The sequence below is a fragment of the Hypanus sabinus genome, chromosome 31, assembly GCF_030144855.1.
Source record: "Hypanus sabinus isolate sHypSab1 chromosome 31, sHypSab1.hap1, whole genome shotgun sequence".
Taxonomy (NCBI): Eukaryota; Metazoa; Chordata; class Chondrichthyes; order Myliobatiformes; family Dasyatidae; genus Hypanus; species Hypanus sabinus.
In genome coordinates, this window is record NC_082736.1 from 30,278,933 (window position 1) to 30,296,698 (window position 17,766).

At 41.7% G+C, this 17,766-nt stretch overlaps 2 protein-coding genes across 4 annotated transcripts in view; one reads left to right on the forward strand and one right to left on the reverse strand.

The window, feature by feature from the left end:
- LOC132383707 (ADP-ribose glycohydrolase MACROD1-like) overlaps positions 1–16,785 on the reverse strand; it is a 1,398,038-nt gene extending 1,381,253 nt beyond the window's left edge. The window contains exons 1-2 of the mRNA XM_059954897.1: positions 16,416–16,785; positions 9,936–10,037 (exon numbers count right to left, since the gene is read on the reverse strand). Coding sequence (XP_059810880.1) covers positions 9,936–10,037; positions 16,416–16,689 — 376 coding nt within the window. The 5' untranslated portion in view covers positions 16,690–16,785. The remainder of the gene's footprint in view (positions 1–9,935; positions 10,038–16,415) is intronic.
- Positions 3,634–13,115, forward strand: LOC132384019 (RILP-like protein 2). 3 transcript variants are annotated; one of them, XR_009508832.1, is made up of 3 exons: positions 3,634–6,530; positions 6,661–8,242; positions 10,756–13,115. XR_009508832.1 is itself a non-coding variant. In XM_059955296.1 (2 exons), the coding sequence occupies exons 1-2, from the start codon at positions 6,335–6,337 to the stop codon at positions 7,245–7,247; spliced, it is 783 nt and encodes a 260-aa protein (XP_059811279.1). In that variant the 5' UTR covers positions 3,634–6,334; the 3' UTR covers positions 7,248–10,722. The 3 variants fall into 3 exon arrangements, 2 of the variants coding, with proteins under 2 accessions (XP_059811279.1, XP_059811280.1); XM_059955296.1 differs by lacking the exon at positions 10,756–13,115 and having other exon boundaries at positions 6,661–10,722; XM_059955297.1 differs by lacking the exon at positions 10,756–13,115 and having other exon boundaries at positions 6,501–6,558; positions 6,661–10,722.
- Positions 16,786–17,766: the final 981 nt, after the last annotated feature.

Sequence of the window (17,766 nt, forward strand, 5' to 3'; positions counted from 1 at the left end):
TCCCAAACATCTAGTTACACTTTTTTATACTGTAGAAGCTCCTACTGTTTCTGTATTTCTTGTCAGACTTTCATGGTTCATTTCCTCCTTTAAATTATCCTTGGCAAGTTACTAGAATTTTATCAGCCACTGATCTTGCCAACATAGTATACCTTTCCTTTCAATTTGGTACCAACCTTAATTCACTTGGTGGATCTTCCAACTTATAAAGTCTTTATCAATGTAACACATCTTTGTTAAGAATTACAAAACATCTCCTTTAATGCCTGCCACTTTTGCCACAATACCTCCTTGTGCAATTGGATCCTCAATTTCTTCACTTGCAAATTCCAGTCAGTTCAGATCGGCAACAGCAGCTTCTCCACCATCTCCATCAGCACAGACCCCTACTCTACTCGCTTTACTCTTATGACCGTGTGGCTAAGCACGGTTCCAACGCCATCTTCAAGTTTGCTAACATCGTCAGCTGAATCAAAAGTGGTGATGAATCAGTAAATAGGAGGGAGATCGAAAATCCGGTTGAGTGGTGCCATAACAACAACTTCTTACTCGATGTCATCAAGACCAAGAAACTGATTATTGACTTAAAGAGGAGTCCTCATCGAGAATCAGAGGTGGAGTGGGGCAGCAACTTTAAATTCTTTGATGTTAACATTTCAGAGGACCTATCCTGGTCATAAGTGCAATAATGAAGAACATAGACCATATAAATCTACAGCACATTATAGGCCCTTCAACCCACAATGCTGTGCCGGCCATGTAACCTAATCTGGAAATAGTCTAGAATTTCTTTACCGCATCGTCCTCTATTTTTCTAAGTTCCATGTACCTACCTAAGTCTCCACCACTGTCGCTGGCAGTGCATTCCATGTGAAAAATTAACCTCTGACATCCCCCTTGTACCTTCTTCCAAGCACCTTATAACAAAGTATGCTCGTGTTAGCCATTTCAACCCTGGGAAAAGGCCTCTGGCTCTTCACATGATCAATGCCTCTCATAATTTTATACACCTTTATCAGGTCACCTCTCATCCTCCATTACTTCAAGAAGCAAAGGCCAAGCTCATTCAACCTATTCTCATAAAGCGCACTCTCCAACCCAGGCGTCATCCTTGTAAATCTCCTCTGCACCCTCTCTATAGTATCTAAATCCTTCCTGTAGTGAGGTGACCAGAACTGAGCACAGTACTCCAAGTGGGAAACATTACCTCACAGCTCTTGAACTCAATCCCACGGTTGATGCGAAGGCCAACACACCATACGACTTCTCAACAACATTGTCAGCCTGTTAACAACACAACAAGAAAGCGTGGCAGCACTTCTACTTCCTTAAAAGTTCACAAAAGGAATTGGCATAACAGTTAAATCTTGCCAGAAATTTGAAAATGTCAGTGGGCAGAAGTGAGTGTAGTCACTATTACAACAGAGAAGTTGCGTGGGAAGCTGAAAAGTCTGAAGGTGGATAAGTCATCTGGAACAGTTGGACTACATCCAAAGTTCTGAAAGAGGTAGCTAAAGAGATTGTGAAGGCATTAGCAGTGATCTTTCAAATCACTAGAGTCAGGATCATTTGCAAAGCACTGGAATATCGCAACTGTCACTCGGGGACAAAAAGAAAGGAAGGTGATAGATAGAAAATTATAGTTCGATTATAATTTCACTGATTTCAGTGGCAAGATTTTAGAGACTATTATTGAGGATGCGGTTTCATGATATTTGAAAGCAAATGATAAAATAGGCCAAAGTCAGCATAGCTTCCTTGAATAATCTGTTGGAAATTCTTTGGGGAAGCAACAAGAAGGATAGATAAGGGAGAGCCAGAGGATGTCGGTTGCTGAGCTTTTCAGAAGAGCTTTGACAAGGTGCCGCACATAAGACTGCTTAACAAGATACTAACATGGATTGAAGATTAACTGACTGGCAGAAAGGAGAGGGTGAGAATATCGGGGTCTTTGGATGTGTTACTTTTCATATTATATGTAAATGAGCTGGATGACAGAATTGATAGACTTGTGGCCAAATTCGTGGACGATAGGACATAGTGGTGAAGAAGCAGGATTTTGATAGGATGGTAGTCAGTTGTAAGGAAAGCAAATGCAATGTTAGCATTCATTTTGAGAGGGCTAGAATATTGAAGCAAGGATATAAGGTTTTGGTCAGACCACATCACGAGTCCAAAGGAGGTTGACAAGAATAATCCTAGGGATGAATGGGTTAATGCATCAGGAGTGATTGTTCTGGATTTATTCTCACTGGAGTTCAGAAGGATCATGGGTGATCTCATTGAAACCTGCCAAATAGTGAAAGGCTTAGACAGAGTGAACATGGAGAGGATGTTTCCTACAGTGGGAGAATCTAGGTCCAGAGAGCACAGCCTCAGAATACAAAGACATCCCTTTGGAACGAAGATGAGGAAGAATTTCTTCAGCTAGAGGGTGGTGAATCTGTGGAATTTATTGCCACAGACATTTTTGGAGGCTGAGTTATTGAATGTATTCAAAGCAGAGGCGGATAGATTGTTAATTACTAAGGGTGTCAAAGGTTACAGAGAGAAGGCAAGAGAATGGGGTTAGGATGAATAATAAATCAGCAGAGCCTAAGTGGTGCATAATTATATCGATAATGAAAGCAAATGGATGCTTTAGAAAGCTTATTGGTTACAATTGGAAAATGAAGGCCATTATTAATTAATGCAGACAACTGCAGAAATTGTTATGTTAAGGATGTGTGGAAATGGTTTGACAATGCCTTTGGTAATGGGGGGGGGGGGGCTACCAGATTGAGGAGGAAGGAAGACAGAGCCAAAGAGCAATGTGGCACAGACAAATACCTTTTTAAAAGTCATTAAGGAGGAAAAGATTAAATACGAAGGGAAGCTAGCCAATGATATTAAAGATACCAGAAGTTTCTTCAGATAAATGAAGTGTAAAACAGAAGCAAGTGTAGATATTGGAAAATCAAGCTGGAGAGGAAGTAATGGGGGACAAGGAAATGGCAGATGAACTGAATAAGTATTTTGCATCAGTCTTCACTGTGGAAGACTAGCAGTATGGTGAAGTTCGAGTGTGTCGGGGGCAGAACTGAATGAAGTTGCCATTATGAGGGAAAAGGCACTTGGGAAACTGTAAGTCACCTGGACCAGATAGTCTTCATCCCAGGGTTCTGAAAGAGGTGGCTGAAGAGATTGTGGAGACATTAGTAATGATCTTTAAAGAATCAATGGATTCTGACATGGCTCCAGAGGACTGAAAAAAAATGCAAATGTCACTCCACTCTACAAAAAGGGAGGGAGGCAGAAGAAAGGAAATTATGGACAGATTAGCCCAGGGGTGGGCAAACTTTTTGACTTGTGGGCCACAAAGGTTTCTAAAATTTGACAGGGGGGCCGGACCAGGAGCAGATGGACGGAGTGTTTTGGTAATACACCTCATAAGAGAAAATAAAATATCATGGGATATGTAGAAAACATGTGCTTTAATTTTAATTGAAAATGAACAAATGCATTACAACAAAATATCTGTCTTTGAAGTCCCATGGTATTTAGCTATTTATTGAAATGACTTTTAAAACACTGAAAATTAAATGAATAAAATACAGCTTTTTTAATAGTAACAGTTATTATTTTAAAGCACTGAAAATTCTGTTATCCTTCAAGATATTATCATCATCACTCTCCTCCTGACTGTCTTTATTTCAAAAACGGTAGGAGATGCAGGTCTACTTGTCCTGCTCCTTCTTATTCAATTGACCCCTGTGCCAAAACTCAACAACGACCAGCACAAGGACAGAACAGTGACAGCGTGCCAGTATGCGGAGCGCGTTATTTGATCTGGAGCGCATTTTTTATTTTGAGAACGTACGTGCAACTGCGCACTACTCATGTCCATCACTTAACAGAAATGACATGTAACATGTAAGGCTTATTGAAAAATATATTTTCAAATGCATTTTTTATATAACACAACGAAGAAACATTTTTAATTTCAGTGGGAACAGTGTTGTTGGTCTCCCTTTTTAGCCAGCGCATCAAAGTCTGGATTTAGTTTTGTTGTGGCGATTCTCAGGATGGATCTGAGGTGTTGGTCAGTTAACTTGGATCTGTGGCTGGCTTTGTTGGTGTTCATGACGCTGAATACCTGTTCACACAAATAGATCGAGCCGAACAAAGAGTAAAGCGCAAATGTGGAGTAATACACTGCACCTCAACAAAGGTCAATGTATATAGAGTGCGTCATCTATTGGGAAAATGCCAGAATTGCGGGGAAAAACGTTAACAAGGTTTATTAATAAAACTTCATCAAGTTCTGCGGGCCGGATTAAAAAGCTTAGCGGGCCGCATATGGCCCCCAGGCCGTAGTTTGCCCATGCCTGGGTTAGCCTGACCGCAGTGGTTGGGGAGATGTTAGAGTTGATTGTTAAGGATGTGGTTTTAGTAACTGGAGGCATGTGATAAAATAGGATGTCGTCAGCATGGTTTCCTCAAGGGAAAATCTTCTGACAAATTCATTGGAGTTATTTAAAGAAATAACAAAAAGGACAGACAAAAGAGAATCAGCGTATATTGTGTACTTGGATTTTCAGAGGGCCTTTGACAAGGTGCTGCAAATGAGACTGTTTTATCAAAAGAAGAGCCCATGGTATTATAGGAAAGATTCTGACATGAATAGAGCACTGGCTGATTGGCAGGGGGCAAAGAGTGGGAATAAAGGGAGCGCTTTCTGTTTGGCTGCCGGTGACTAGTGGTGTTCCACAGGGGTCTTTTGGAACCGATTCTTTTTACGTTATATGTAAATGATTTGGATGATGGAAATGATGGCTTTGTTGCAAAGTTTGCAAGTGATATGAGATAGATGTAGGGGCAGGTCATGTGAGGGAGCAGAGAGGCTACAGAAGAATTTAAACAGATTAAGAGAAGGGACAAAGAAGTGGCAGATGGAATACAGTGTCAAGAAGTGTATGGTTATGAACTTTGATAGAAGAAATGGAAGTCTATACTATTTTCTAAACGGAGAGAAAATTCAAACTATCTGAGGTCCAAAGGAGCTTGGGAGTCCTCATGCAGGATTCCCTAAAGGTTCACTTGCAGGTTGAGTCGGTGATGAGGAAGGCAAATGCCATGTTAGCATTCATTTCAAGAGGACTAGAATGTAAAAACAAGGATGTAAAGCACTGCTGAGGCTTCACTTGAGCAGCTTGGGGCCCTTATCTAAACAAGGATGTGCTGACATTGCAGAGAGTTCAAAGCAGGTACATGACAATGGTCCCGGGATTGAAAGATTTATTTGATGGCTGTGGGCCTGTACTCACTGGAAGTCAGAACAATGGGGGGGAGGAGGGGGAATCTCATTGAAATCTATCAAATGCTGAAAGGCCTCGATAGAGTGGATGTGGAGGAGATGTTTCCTCTGGTGGGAAAGTCTAAGACCAGAGGATACACCTTCAGATTATAAGGACATCTGTTTAGAACGGAAATGAGAAGACATCTCTTCAGCCAGAGTGGTGAATCTGTGGAATTCTTTTCAACAGGCAGCTGTGGGGGCTATATCATTGGGTGTGCCTAAGGCAGAGGTTGATAGATTATTGATTAATCAGGGTATTGTCTATTGTATGAAGGGAGACTGAGGTCCTTTAACATCTGCCGGACGGTGCTGAGGATGTTCTAAGAGGCAGCGGTGGCCAGTGCTATCATGTTTGCTGTTGTGTGCTGGGGCAGCAGGCTGAGGGTAGCAGACACCAACAGAATCAACAAACTCATTCGTAAGGCCAGTGATGTTGTGGGGGTGGAACTGGACTCTCTGACAGTGGTGTCTGAAAAGAGGATGCTGTCCAAGTTTGTATGCCATCTTGTCTCCCATCCACTCCATAATGTACTGGTTAGGCATAAGAGTACACTCAGCCAGAGACTCATTCCACCGAGATGTAACACTGAGCGTCACAGGAAGTCATTCCTGCCTGTGGCCATCAAACTTTACAACTCCTCCCTCGGAGTGTCAGACACCCTGAGCCAATAGGCTGGGCCTGGACTTATTTCCACTTGGCATTATTTACTTATTAAATTATTTACTTGGCATTATTATTTAATTATTTATGGTTTTATATTGCTATACTTCTACAGTAGTCTTGGTTGGTGCAACTGTAATGAAACCCAATTTCCCTCGGGATCAATAAAGTATGTCTGTCTGGATACGAAAAGGTCGGAGATGAAGACACACACACACTGATTCTGATCCTGAGACATGGGAAGAACGAGCAGACAATGATCTTCATCTTGAAATACAAGAGCTGTTGTGAGATCTCAGTGGGACAGACAGCATCCTGGGGGGAGGGGGGGGGGAATGAATTGTCACCACCTGAACCGTCAAGTTCCTCCAGCAATTATTGCTTCTCTCTCTCTCTCTGCTCAGCAACCAGTTCGCCAAACAACACCTTTGATTGGTTCAGCAGAACGCCAATCAAGTAATTCCAACTACGTCCTGTCACGTGAGAGGTACTTGCTCTGCAGGGAAGTGATAAAAGCTGAAGCCGATGCTGGTAAGACGGATATTGAAATTGCGAACCGGTTTGTTTTTGCAATTATTGCTTGAATTCCGAGTGTGAAACTTTACTTAACAGCCGTTCTTCTTCACCCTGGATGGTCAACTGATCTTATTTTTATTTTCAGTGTGCGGGATGGAGGAATTGAATCCCGAGTCGGCATTTGACAAAGATCCATTCGAGCTCACGGCTGAAAATGTCTACGATATTTCATACATCATCGGGCGCGATTTAATCCAACTTAGCAGCTCAGGAAGCTGTGACAGAGTCGCCGAGTTGCAATATAAAATCATAAGGGTCCTAGAAATGCTGGAGTGTCTGGTGAACAGACACAGTCTAACCATGGAGACGTTACAGATCGAGCGAGACAGTCTCAGAACCGAGACGGAAAGACTTAGCGGGGAGCTTCAGCTGGCTGTTCAAAGCAATTCAAAGCAAGATACCGGGTCGAACAAACTTGCGGTGGACGCCGATGACCCAGATCGCCCACGATTCACGTTACAGGAACTGAGAGATGTGCTTCAGGAGCGTAATAAACTGAAGGCTCAGCTGCACGTTGCACAAGAGGAACTTGAGTGTTACAAAAATGGATTAATCCGTACAAAAGAATCTCACATTGCAAAACTAAACGAGCCAGGTCCGAGCGGCGGCAGCGAACAAACCATGGTTAAAAAGCTTTTTAAGCTTAGAAAAAAATCCATGAACTCCACGTAGTTTGAAAGATTTGACGAGCATTTAAAGAGAAGTGTTCAACAGAATGACAGTACTTTGAAACAACTGTACCTATAGTGTTACGAAAAAAGAATTTTCAAAGTTTACAATTTTTACAATAGATTTTGCAGCCTGTAAAATAATATCTTTTTAAAAAAACATGATTAAAAAGCATTCTTTTCGCTCAGAAAGAAATCCATAAGCTCCACGTAGACTGGATGTTCCTTAAATACAGTATTTGATGAGCATTTATAGAGAATTGTTTTAAAAAAATTCAGTACTTTGAAACTATATAGTGTTACGAAAGAATTTTCAGTTTACTTTTTTATACAATTGATTTTGAAGCCTGCAACATAATACCCTTTTTTTTTCAAAAACTGGAACAGAAATAAAAGGAAAGGAAAAGAAATTGCAGAAAGATTTAACTTCAAAGTAACTATTTCGATTAAAAATTCCAATAAACCACAGTAATTCCAGAAAATATTGCAATAACTGACAAAAGTTATCAACACAGCCATATTTCATTTCAGCCCCAACCAATCTTTTAGGTGTTGGTCAACAAGAATTTTAGGAGATCTACATTTATTGAGCAGGCTTTAAATGCATGTATTCATAGGTAAAAGAATACTTTTATAATGCTTTAATATGAAGTAGATCAGATTTCATGTATCAAGATTTTAATACTTAATGTGAAGTAGAGACATCCTGTAGCTGGTGTGAAACCAAAAAAGTGTGCAGCTACTTCTTGCCATTGGGCATTCACCACTTACCTTTGTCTCCTGTGGCATGTTCATATCCTCATTAAAAGTCTGTTACCATAAAATTCAGAAAATTAGTAATCCATCCAAACTATACAAAATTATTAGTCTACGGCAGTGAATGTGCATCAAGGACTAGTACTGTACTTATTCTCCACTGCAGTATAGTTCAGAGCATTCCTCCTGTTGAGAAATGAAATCTACGCAAAGTACTTTAGTAACTTCATGGATAGTAATGATGTAAGTATGTGATCATTTGAATATTGATCAGCTGAATTATTTCTTTGTTAAGCCACTGTTAACGAAAATCCAAAGGAAAAACTGCAGACGCTAGAAATCTGAAATAACAGCAGACAATATTAGAAATATTTAGCGGGTAAGAGGGGATAAAATGGAGGTTAAAGTTTCAAATCAAAATCCCTTCATCAGAACTGGGAAGAGGAAAACTAATTTTAATACAGAGGTGACTGTGGAAGAAGTGGCTAGGATATAGACATCTATGAGGGGGCGAAACCAGGTCAAATGGGTAAATTTGGGTGGCAATAATGCTTCTTTGTCTTTATTGTGTGTTGTCAATAGTCTGGTTATAGGACATGTTCAGCAGGTCAGACAACACTAGAGCAGAGGTTCCCAACCTCTTTTTAACGGCATGTACCCCTACCATTAACTGACGGTCTGTGGACACCAGACTGGGAACTCATGCTCTGGAGAGAGGAACACCTAAACCAATCTTTTATTCTTTGATAACAAATGTACTTTGAATCCCTGAAAATCCCAGTTACAGAAATGACCAGTTCTGATAGACAAAGTTGTCAAATTAATATTGTGTCCCATGGGCCAAAGTGTTTTGACACCTGAAGGTTATACAGCTTTCAAGAAAACTCTTGATAATGACTGTTATAGCATGGACTTGAGAGAACAGATTAATTATTCAGTTGTCAGAACTGCACAAGTTATCTCTGAGGTAACTTAATGACATGCCTGCTAAGAGGATGAATATTTCTGATGCAGAAGGCGGACTTGGGAATGCCAAGTTGATGAAATTAGTTTTATTCTGCTTGTCCTGATTTGGTGCAACTTTTGTTTTGAAGAGAAAGCAGACTGCACTGAAAGGATCTACAGGGAGAAACGCTGTCGACGTTTCGGGCCAAGACTCTTCATCCTGATGAAGGGTCTCAGCCCAAAACGTCGACAGCGCTTCTCTCTATAGAGTCCTGACGAAGGGTCTCGGCCCAAAACGTCCACAGCGCTTCTCTCTATAGAGTCCTGACGAAGGGTCTCGGCCCGAAACGTCCACAGCGCTTCTCCCTATAAATGCTGCCTGGCCTGCTGCGTTCCACCAGCATTTTGTGTGTATTGTTTGAATTTCCAGCATCTGCAGATTTCCTTGTGTCTGCACTGAAAGGTTTGGGTTCTTCAGTGTAATTTCCATTCTTTCTTTACTTCTGATAATAACAATCCTGTTATTGTAAACACGTCCAGTCCTGTGCTCATGAAACATTCACAAATGGAAAGTTTCAGGTGAGCGTCTTGAACAAGAACTTACACTAATTGATTCCCCAGCTGCCCTTCCACCTTTTACCCATACTTTTGTACTGAGATGACTTCTGGATCCAATGAAAAATAAGCGACGCAAAGATTAACAGTGGTGATCATTTCTATCTTAACCTATTCCTGCTGAGCATTACCACCATTTTCTGATTTATTTCCCCAGGCAAAATCATAGCCTTGTCGTTTCCGTTTTCTTCATGCCTTCGCACTTCATGCTGCGGAGATTTAGTTAAAAGCTAAAAATTAACCGTGGTAAAATAGGATTTTCTATTCAAATGGGATTTCAGGATGAAAGAAAAGATATAGATTGCTGTTTACAATCCAAAATTTTTAAATTACCATCAAGTTTATTTCCCTTTTCATGTCAAAGATGATTACTCACTTGCAGAAAAGTCCTTCCACGTTGGAATTTCATCCAGGACGACAAATCTTTCGGATTTGTAATAACATCTTCTCTCTGTCTGATCAATTTCCTCCAAGTGCTCTTTATTAGAGAGAGAAAAAAATGTTTTGTTAATTTCTAGCCTTGTTTTTTTTTTCTCTAGGGTTTCCTTCCACTTCAAATCATTCCACACATCAGGCCCCAACAATAAAAATACAGCTAGTCAATATTAATATTTACTAGCACTTTACCTGCAGTCAGATGCTCTTAATGTGACTTACGGTTCATGCACCTGTGAATTGTGTGACAATGAAAGGATTCACCAAAATAAAAGCAACATTTTAAACAAACGCGAGAAAATAGGCGACGCTGGAAATCCAAGCAACACACACAAAATGCTGGAGGAACTTAGCAGGCCAGGCAGCATCTATGGAAAAGAGTAAACCGTTGACGTTTGAGAGTCCTGAAATTTCCATCCCGTTTTATGCACGTCTTCGTTCGCACTTCACTTTTTACACTTCTCAAATGACTCATTTGAACCTGAGTTTTGTTTTTATAATACATTCTTAGGGGGCAGGTTTTGCTAGAAAGAACAGCATATGATGATGCATCTCAGTTTCCCCAAGAAGGTGATGATACTACTGAACAGCTGACTAGATAACTTCTCATCAGTTGAATCAACTGAAACTTCTACCCAATCGCTTTTAGTTAAATCAATGCAGAATTAAGGATCAATCTAATGTAAATGTAATTGCACACTGTGATTAAAGTACCTTCTTTACACTTATTTAATATTTTCATTAAATATGTTTACTTCTAGATTTATATAACTCAAAAACCTGGATGGATTTGATAGCTCTGCCCAGAATGATTGACCACCACTGCCTGTAAGGAATTTGCACGTTGTCCCTGTCACCTGGTGGGTTTCCTCCCACAGTCCAAAGGACAACCGGTCGGTAGGTCAATTGGTCATCCTGTGATTAGGCTAGAATTAAAATCGGGGTGCTTGCTCGGTGGCGTGGGTCGAAGAGCCAAAGGGGCCTGTTTCTCTATTTTTTTAAATTATAATCTGAGCACCTTCATTGTATTTACATGCTTAGATGAATTAGTACTAGACAACAATTAGAATACTTTTTTAAAAATCATTGGACTTTCTATTCAGTGATATTCCAATAATTTCAGCATGCATACAAGATGAACTGTGATACAAATCTTTGGTGTCCAGCGGGTTATTCAGATTCCCATTTACTTCAAAAGGTATGTTAGGAAACATTAGGAAAGGTATTAGATACTAGACGATGGTACTGTTTGGAGCAATACACACAAGGTGCTGGTGAAGCTCAGCAGGTCTGGCAGCACCTATGGATGGGAATAAACAGTCAATGTTTCAGGATCTAATGAAGGGTCTCGGCACAAAACGTCGACTGTTTATTCCTATCCATAGATGCTGCCCGACCTGCTGAGATCTTCCAGCACACTGTGTATATTGCTGTAGATTTCCAGCATCTGCAGTACCTATTGTATCTGTAGTAGTGTTGGAATTGTTTTTAAATTCATATTAATGCCAGAAGCTCAATTTCTGTGAAGTTCTTGTCACTACATGGCAGGATGGGCATGAAAACACTAGAAAGGACCAAGAGGGATGTGATGATGTTTGTAGAATTTCCGTGAGGAGAAATTGACTAGACTTAAATTTACTTCCTTTGGAAATGAGGAAGCCAAAAGATTTACTTGAATTGAATAGGATCTCCTACCAATAGTTGTGTGCAGTTCTGGACACCATGCTGTAGGAAGAACATAGTACAATAGGGACATTGTAGAGGTGATTTACCAGGATGGTGTCTGAATTGGAGCATTTCAGATGATAAAAAGATAGAGAGCTATGTGGGAGGGAAGAGTCAGATTGATCTTCAAGTTAGATGGCACAACATTGTGGGCCAAAGGGCCTGTACTTGCTGTAATATTCTCTGAAAAGAACAGAGGAATGTGTATTTTTGCCTTAACAACAGTGCTAGGATTGTGCTGGGGACAGCCACCAGGTGATGACAACAATGACCCAAGCGTCACCACGCTTCTGGCGCCAACATCGCACGCCCACAACTCCCTACCCAAACCCCAATCGTATAACTTGAAATGTGGAATTTGCACCCGCAGGGGAAACCTACGCAGTCACCGGGAGGAACGTACAAACTCCATACATACAGCAGCGGGAATTGACCCCGATCAGTCGTTGCTGATTCTGCAAAGCAACTGTGCTAACCATAATACTACCGTGCCACCCCCTATAACAAGGAGATTCCAGATAAGCTGTCTGCTTTCCCCGGAGCAAAGGAAGCTGAGGGGTTATCTGAAAGATGTTTATAGAAGTATGAGGGTGATATAGGACAGTAAGAATTGCTTTCCTGTGATGGATATGCCTCGACAAAAAGGCAAAGGTGAACAACCATAAGACAGAATTGAACCACTCAGTCCATCGAGTCTGCTCTGCCATTTCATCATAGCTGATTTATTAAGCCTCTCCCCATTCTCCCACAAGACTAAAAGAGGTGCAAAGTTTAAGAGAGATCCTGTGTTTCTTTTTTCAAAGGGTGTCTGGAGTCAGGCTTGCACTGCCTCAAAACAGATGCGTTCAAAAAGCATCCAGGTTAAGTACTAGAATGGCCATTATGTATAGAGTATGGACCACAAGATGAATGGAATTAGTGGCACAATGAGACCTTGTGGGCCAATGGACCTGTTTCTGTAACACTTTGTGACTCTATGAAAGGCGAGAGAGGCAAGAAGCTCAAGTTACCATGGACTGAAAGTAAGGTTCTTACCAAGTAAGTGGTGCAAAGCGCCAATACAAGTGCAGTGCGTCAAATAGCTCCATTCTACACTCCATGACTGCAACCTTTGACACACCTGTGAATCTTATTTGAATGGCTCTCCAGGTTAAAGGGACAGTGTACAAAGAAACATTTGTCCGAAGGAATTTGCAATGCTGAATTAAGCATTTTTAATATGTTTGGCACAGTTGCAAATCTGTATAAATTTCTAAGTTTTGCTTGAGCATCTAAAAACAAGAAAGTCCAATGGAAAAGATTTCCAAAGAAGTGAATAAAATTGTATTAAGTGAAAGAGTGAGTGGATCATGGTAATTTATCCATTATAAGCTCGCACTGATGTGAATGGTATGGGCAAGTAGACAATTAGACAAAAAGTAGAGAGGAATACATGATAACTTCCCCAGTGAAAGGTGGATAATTTATTTATTATTAAAATAGTGTGGAATAGGCCCTTCAAGCCGCACCGCCCAGCAATTCCACCCCCCCCCCATTTAACTCTAGCCTAATCACAGGATAATTTGCAAGACCTCCTACTGGCAGGTCTTTGGACTGTGGGAGGAAACTGGAGCACCCAGAGGAAACCCATCTATGGGGAGAACAGACTACTTTCACAATTTAGACAGGAATCAAGAACAATTTCTGATTTTGTGCATGGTACCAAATTGGAGAACAGCAACAAGCTGCAGGAAAACATCTTTAATAAAATGGACGAATAATTTGCAGATGAGATGTGATGCAGATTAATGCAAGGATGCATGTTTTGGTCAAAGGAATGGGGGGAGGGGTCGCTTCTCTCTTGGAAAGGACAAGTCTAGGTGGGCCAAAGATAAAGGGATCTCAGCACACCAATCATCTCAAGTTAGCAAAGCCATTAAGCAGTCAACCAAATACTCGTGTTTATTTCTGGAAGAACAGAAATGAAAAGCAGGGAAGTTTTGCTAAAATCGTATTAACTTTGGTTAGTTTTGCTCCACATTTTATAAAATGGACAGAGGGACTGGAGATGATGCAGAGAAATTCACAACAATACAGTGTTCCAGGAAAGAATGCTCAGACAAAAGGATGCCCAACTAGAGGTCTTTAAATTGATGCATGTTTTGATAGAATAGATGCAGAGAACATTTACTGAAAAATTTACCTACAATGAACAGGTCCTCTTGAAAGAAAAGGCTGGATGGATTCAGTTAGTGTCCACTAGAATTTAGAAGAGTGAAATTCAGGATTGGATTAAGAATCTCAAGGCTAAGCATCAGGAGCGCAGAGAAAGTGTGTATGTGTAAGCAGTGCACCATCTCACAAGCTACCCAGCTTCATCCGTGGAAAGGTCTGCAGTTCCCACACTGGCCTCATCAACCACCTCCAAATCCCCAAAACCAGACTGGAATCAAATTATCCACTATCCTGAGTGACTGTGGATGAAGAGATTAAAAAAGAACATGGTCACAGCAGAGGTAGAGAGTCTTGCTAAGCACATGATCATTAGATCAGCCATTATCTTAAATGTTAGGAGGGATGAGTGCCCAACCCTGCTTGGTTTGTTTTTACATCTTTCTACATGTAGAAAGCAGAATCAAATCACCAAGAACTGCTTAAGGAACTTGGAACACGGGTATCCGCTTAACTAAGTGAAGAAGAAATAACTTTTCCTGATGTGTGTTGTGAACATTGAATTCGGAACTTGCAACTCACGACTGCGAGGGACACGTGAGGGAAACCTTACAGCTACGTGAAAGGAGCTAGACATGGATATGAACGAGGAGGAAATATTTTGCTTTAGAGAAACTGGATGCAACTCCAGTGAAATGTCAATGCCAGCATGAACCAGTTAGTCAAATGGCCTGCTTTTGTACCAAGGCTATTAATCATAATCACTGCAATTTGCCTTTCTCCACAATTGCTGTATAGCAAACGCGATTTCAATGGCTCTCCACATAGCCTTAGATCACTTGGACAATATAAATACCTATGTCAGAATCTAGTTCATTGGCTCTCCACGTAGCCTTAGATCACTTGGACAATATAAATACCTATGTCAGAATCTAGTTCATTGACAGTAGTTCATGTAAAAATGACACCATCATTTTTACAGTCCTGATTGAAAAGCTACAGAACTTGGGCCTCTGTACCTCCCTCTGCAACTGGGCCCTCAACTTTCTCACTGTGCAAATTGGAAATAACATCATCACGTCACTGACAATTAACACTGTTGCACCACAGGGGTGCATACTTAGCCCACTGTTCTACTCTCTCTGCACCCATGACTGCGTGCCTAGACCTAGCTCAAATGCAATCTATCAATTTGCTGATGATTCAACCATCGTTCGCAGAATCTCGGGAGCGAAATACACCAGCTTATCGAGTGGTGTCATAACAACCTTGCACTCAACGTTAGGAAGACCAAAGAACTGATAGTGGACTTCAGAAAAGGGAAGACGAGAGAGCACAAACCAATCCTCATAGAGGGATCAGAATTGGAGAGTGTCAGCAATTTGAAGTTCCTGGGTGTCACTATATATGGCTATATTTCTAATGGATATTTAAGAGATTTGGTTTGTCACCTAAGACACTCAAATCTCTACAGATGTACTACGGAGAGCATTCCGACTGGTAGCATCATTTGGGGGTGGGGGGCACTGCAGAAGATTGAAGTAAGTTGCAGGAATTTGTAAAAAAATTAGTTCAGCTTCATCATGGGCACCAGCCTCCGTAGTATCCAGGATATCTTCAAGGATCGATGCCTCAGAGAGGTGGTGTTCATCATTAAGGACCCCCATCACTCAGGTCATGCCTTGTTCTCATTGTTACCATCAGCGAGGAGGTGCAGGAGCCTGAAGGCACACACTCAATGATTTGGGAACAGCTTCTTCCCCTCTGCCATCCGATTTCAGAATGGACATCGAACCCATGAACACTACCTCACTGCTTTTTTTTTTATTATTTCCTGTTCTTGCACTGCTTATTTTAACTTTTTCAATAAATATACCTCCTGTAATTCAGGTTTTTTTTCCTAAATCATATATTGCATTGTACTGCTGCAGCAAAGTCAACAAATTTCATAACGTATGCCAGTAATATTAAACCTGATTCTAAGGAAGAAGGTCAATGCTGCATGCATTAATTATATAAAAGAATTTATTGGACACGTTCACGTTGACAGTCCTCGATAGCACAAGCGTTATTTCAATTGGTTAGTCCACTTTATAGCAAATAATAAAGCAAAAACTTTTATTGAGTGTATTTTAGACAACCTGTTCGAAAGGTCACCTCAGAACAGGGGTTCCCGACTTTTATAAAAAGCCATGGACCCCACCATTAACCGAGGTTATGATTTTTTTTAATATATATATATATTCCCTGAGGTAAATGCACCGTGCGGCTTCTTCGCATGCACATTCCAACGAACACAGTAGAAAATAATTAACTCTTCGAAATGTTTCTGCTTCGTGGGGAGGTTAAATATCAGAGTGGCACACACACACACACACAAAAAGAAGGCTGGTGGAACTGAGGAGGTCAGGAGACAGCATCTGACGAGTTGACGTTTCGAGATATCCAATATCGGCAGAAACTTCCATGTCTATATTAGACGTGAAGTGGTTTATCCTCGGTGTTTGTGTGTGGGACAGATCGCGGGGCGCAGCACAGAACTTACTTTTGGCCACTTTCCAGTCGGTGGCGGGGAGAGTTGGGTTAAACTCCCTGGAGGCCATTCTGCCGACAGAGGAGGTGGAGAGGGGGACGCCCGGGGGCCGGTGGCGCATGCGCGGACACGGGCCCGGGCGGCCGCCCAACGGCGGCGGCGAGCGCGCGGCCGGCCACGGGCGGGAGGTGGTCTCCCGCTGCTGCTGCTGCCGCCGCGCCCGCCAACTCGCCGTCCAGCTCCTCCTCAGGAGGAGGGCCAGCCGTCTCCCGATCGGAAGCGCCATGGAGACCGGTGCCGAAATCCCTCGACGTAAGGTGGCACCCACCAACAAATTCAATACCCCAGAATAGTCTCAGTCACCTTCGGGGGTTACTTCCGGTGACGTAGCTCCTTGGCGCAAGAGGCTCTGGTAGTTGTGGTTTATAGTGTCAATTTTAAACCTCGGTTATGTCAGAAAATAGTGGTCAATATTTGACCACCTTCGGGGGTTACTTCCGGTGACGTAGCTCCTTGGCGCAAGGGGCTCTGGTAGTTGTGGTTTGTAGTGTCAATTTTAAACCTACTCAGTTATGTCAGAAAATAGTGGTCAATATTTGACCACCTTAGGGGGGTTACTTCCGGTGACGTAGCTTCTTGGCGCAAGGGGCTCTGGTAGTTGTGGTTTATAGTGTCAATTTTAAACCTATTCAGTTATTTCAGAAAATAGTGGTCAATATTTGACCACCTTCGGGGGTTACTTCCGGTGACATAGCCCCTTGGCGCAAAGGGCTCTGGTAGTTGTAGTTTATTGAGTCAATTTTAAACCTACTGAGTTACTTCCCCAAGAACAACAAAACGCGAGGAAATCTGCAGATGCTGGAAATTCAAACAACACACACAAAATGCTGGAGGAACTCAGCAGGTCAGGCAGCATCTATGGAAATGAATAGAAAGTCGACGTTCCACGCGAGACCCTTCTTCAGGATTTGTAGTGTAACTGAAATGTGACACTGTACAACCAGAGTTGTTGATGTCTGTCCAATCACAGACAAGATTGGATCGGCAGGTGCTGGAAATCAAGGGTCTTGGGCTGAAACGTCAACTGTTTATTCTTTTCCACAGATGCAGACTGACCTGCTGAGTCCCTCCAGCATTTTGTGGGTACTTGATGTTTGTGCTTCAAATGGGGAAATGACTACACACACAAAATGCTGGTGGGACACAGCAGGCCAGGCAGCATCTATAAGGAGAAGCTGTGTTCCACCAGCATTTTGGACTTGGACCCCAAGATCTCTCTGATCCTCCACACTACCAAGAGTCTGACGATTAATATTATATTCTGCCATCATATTTGATCTACCAAAATGAACCACCTCACACT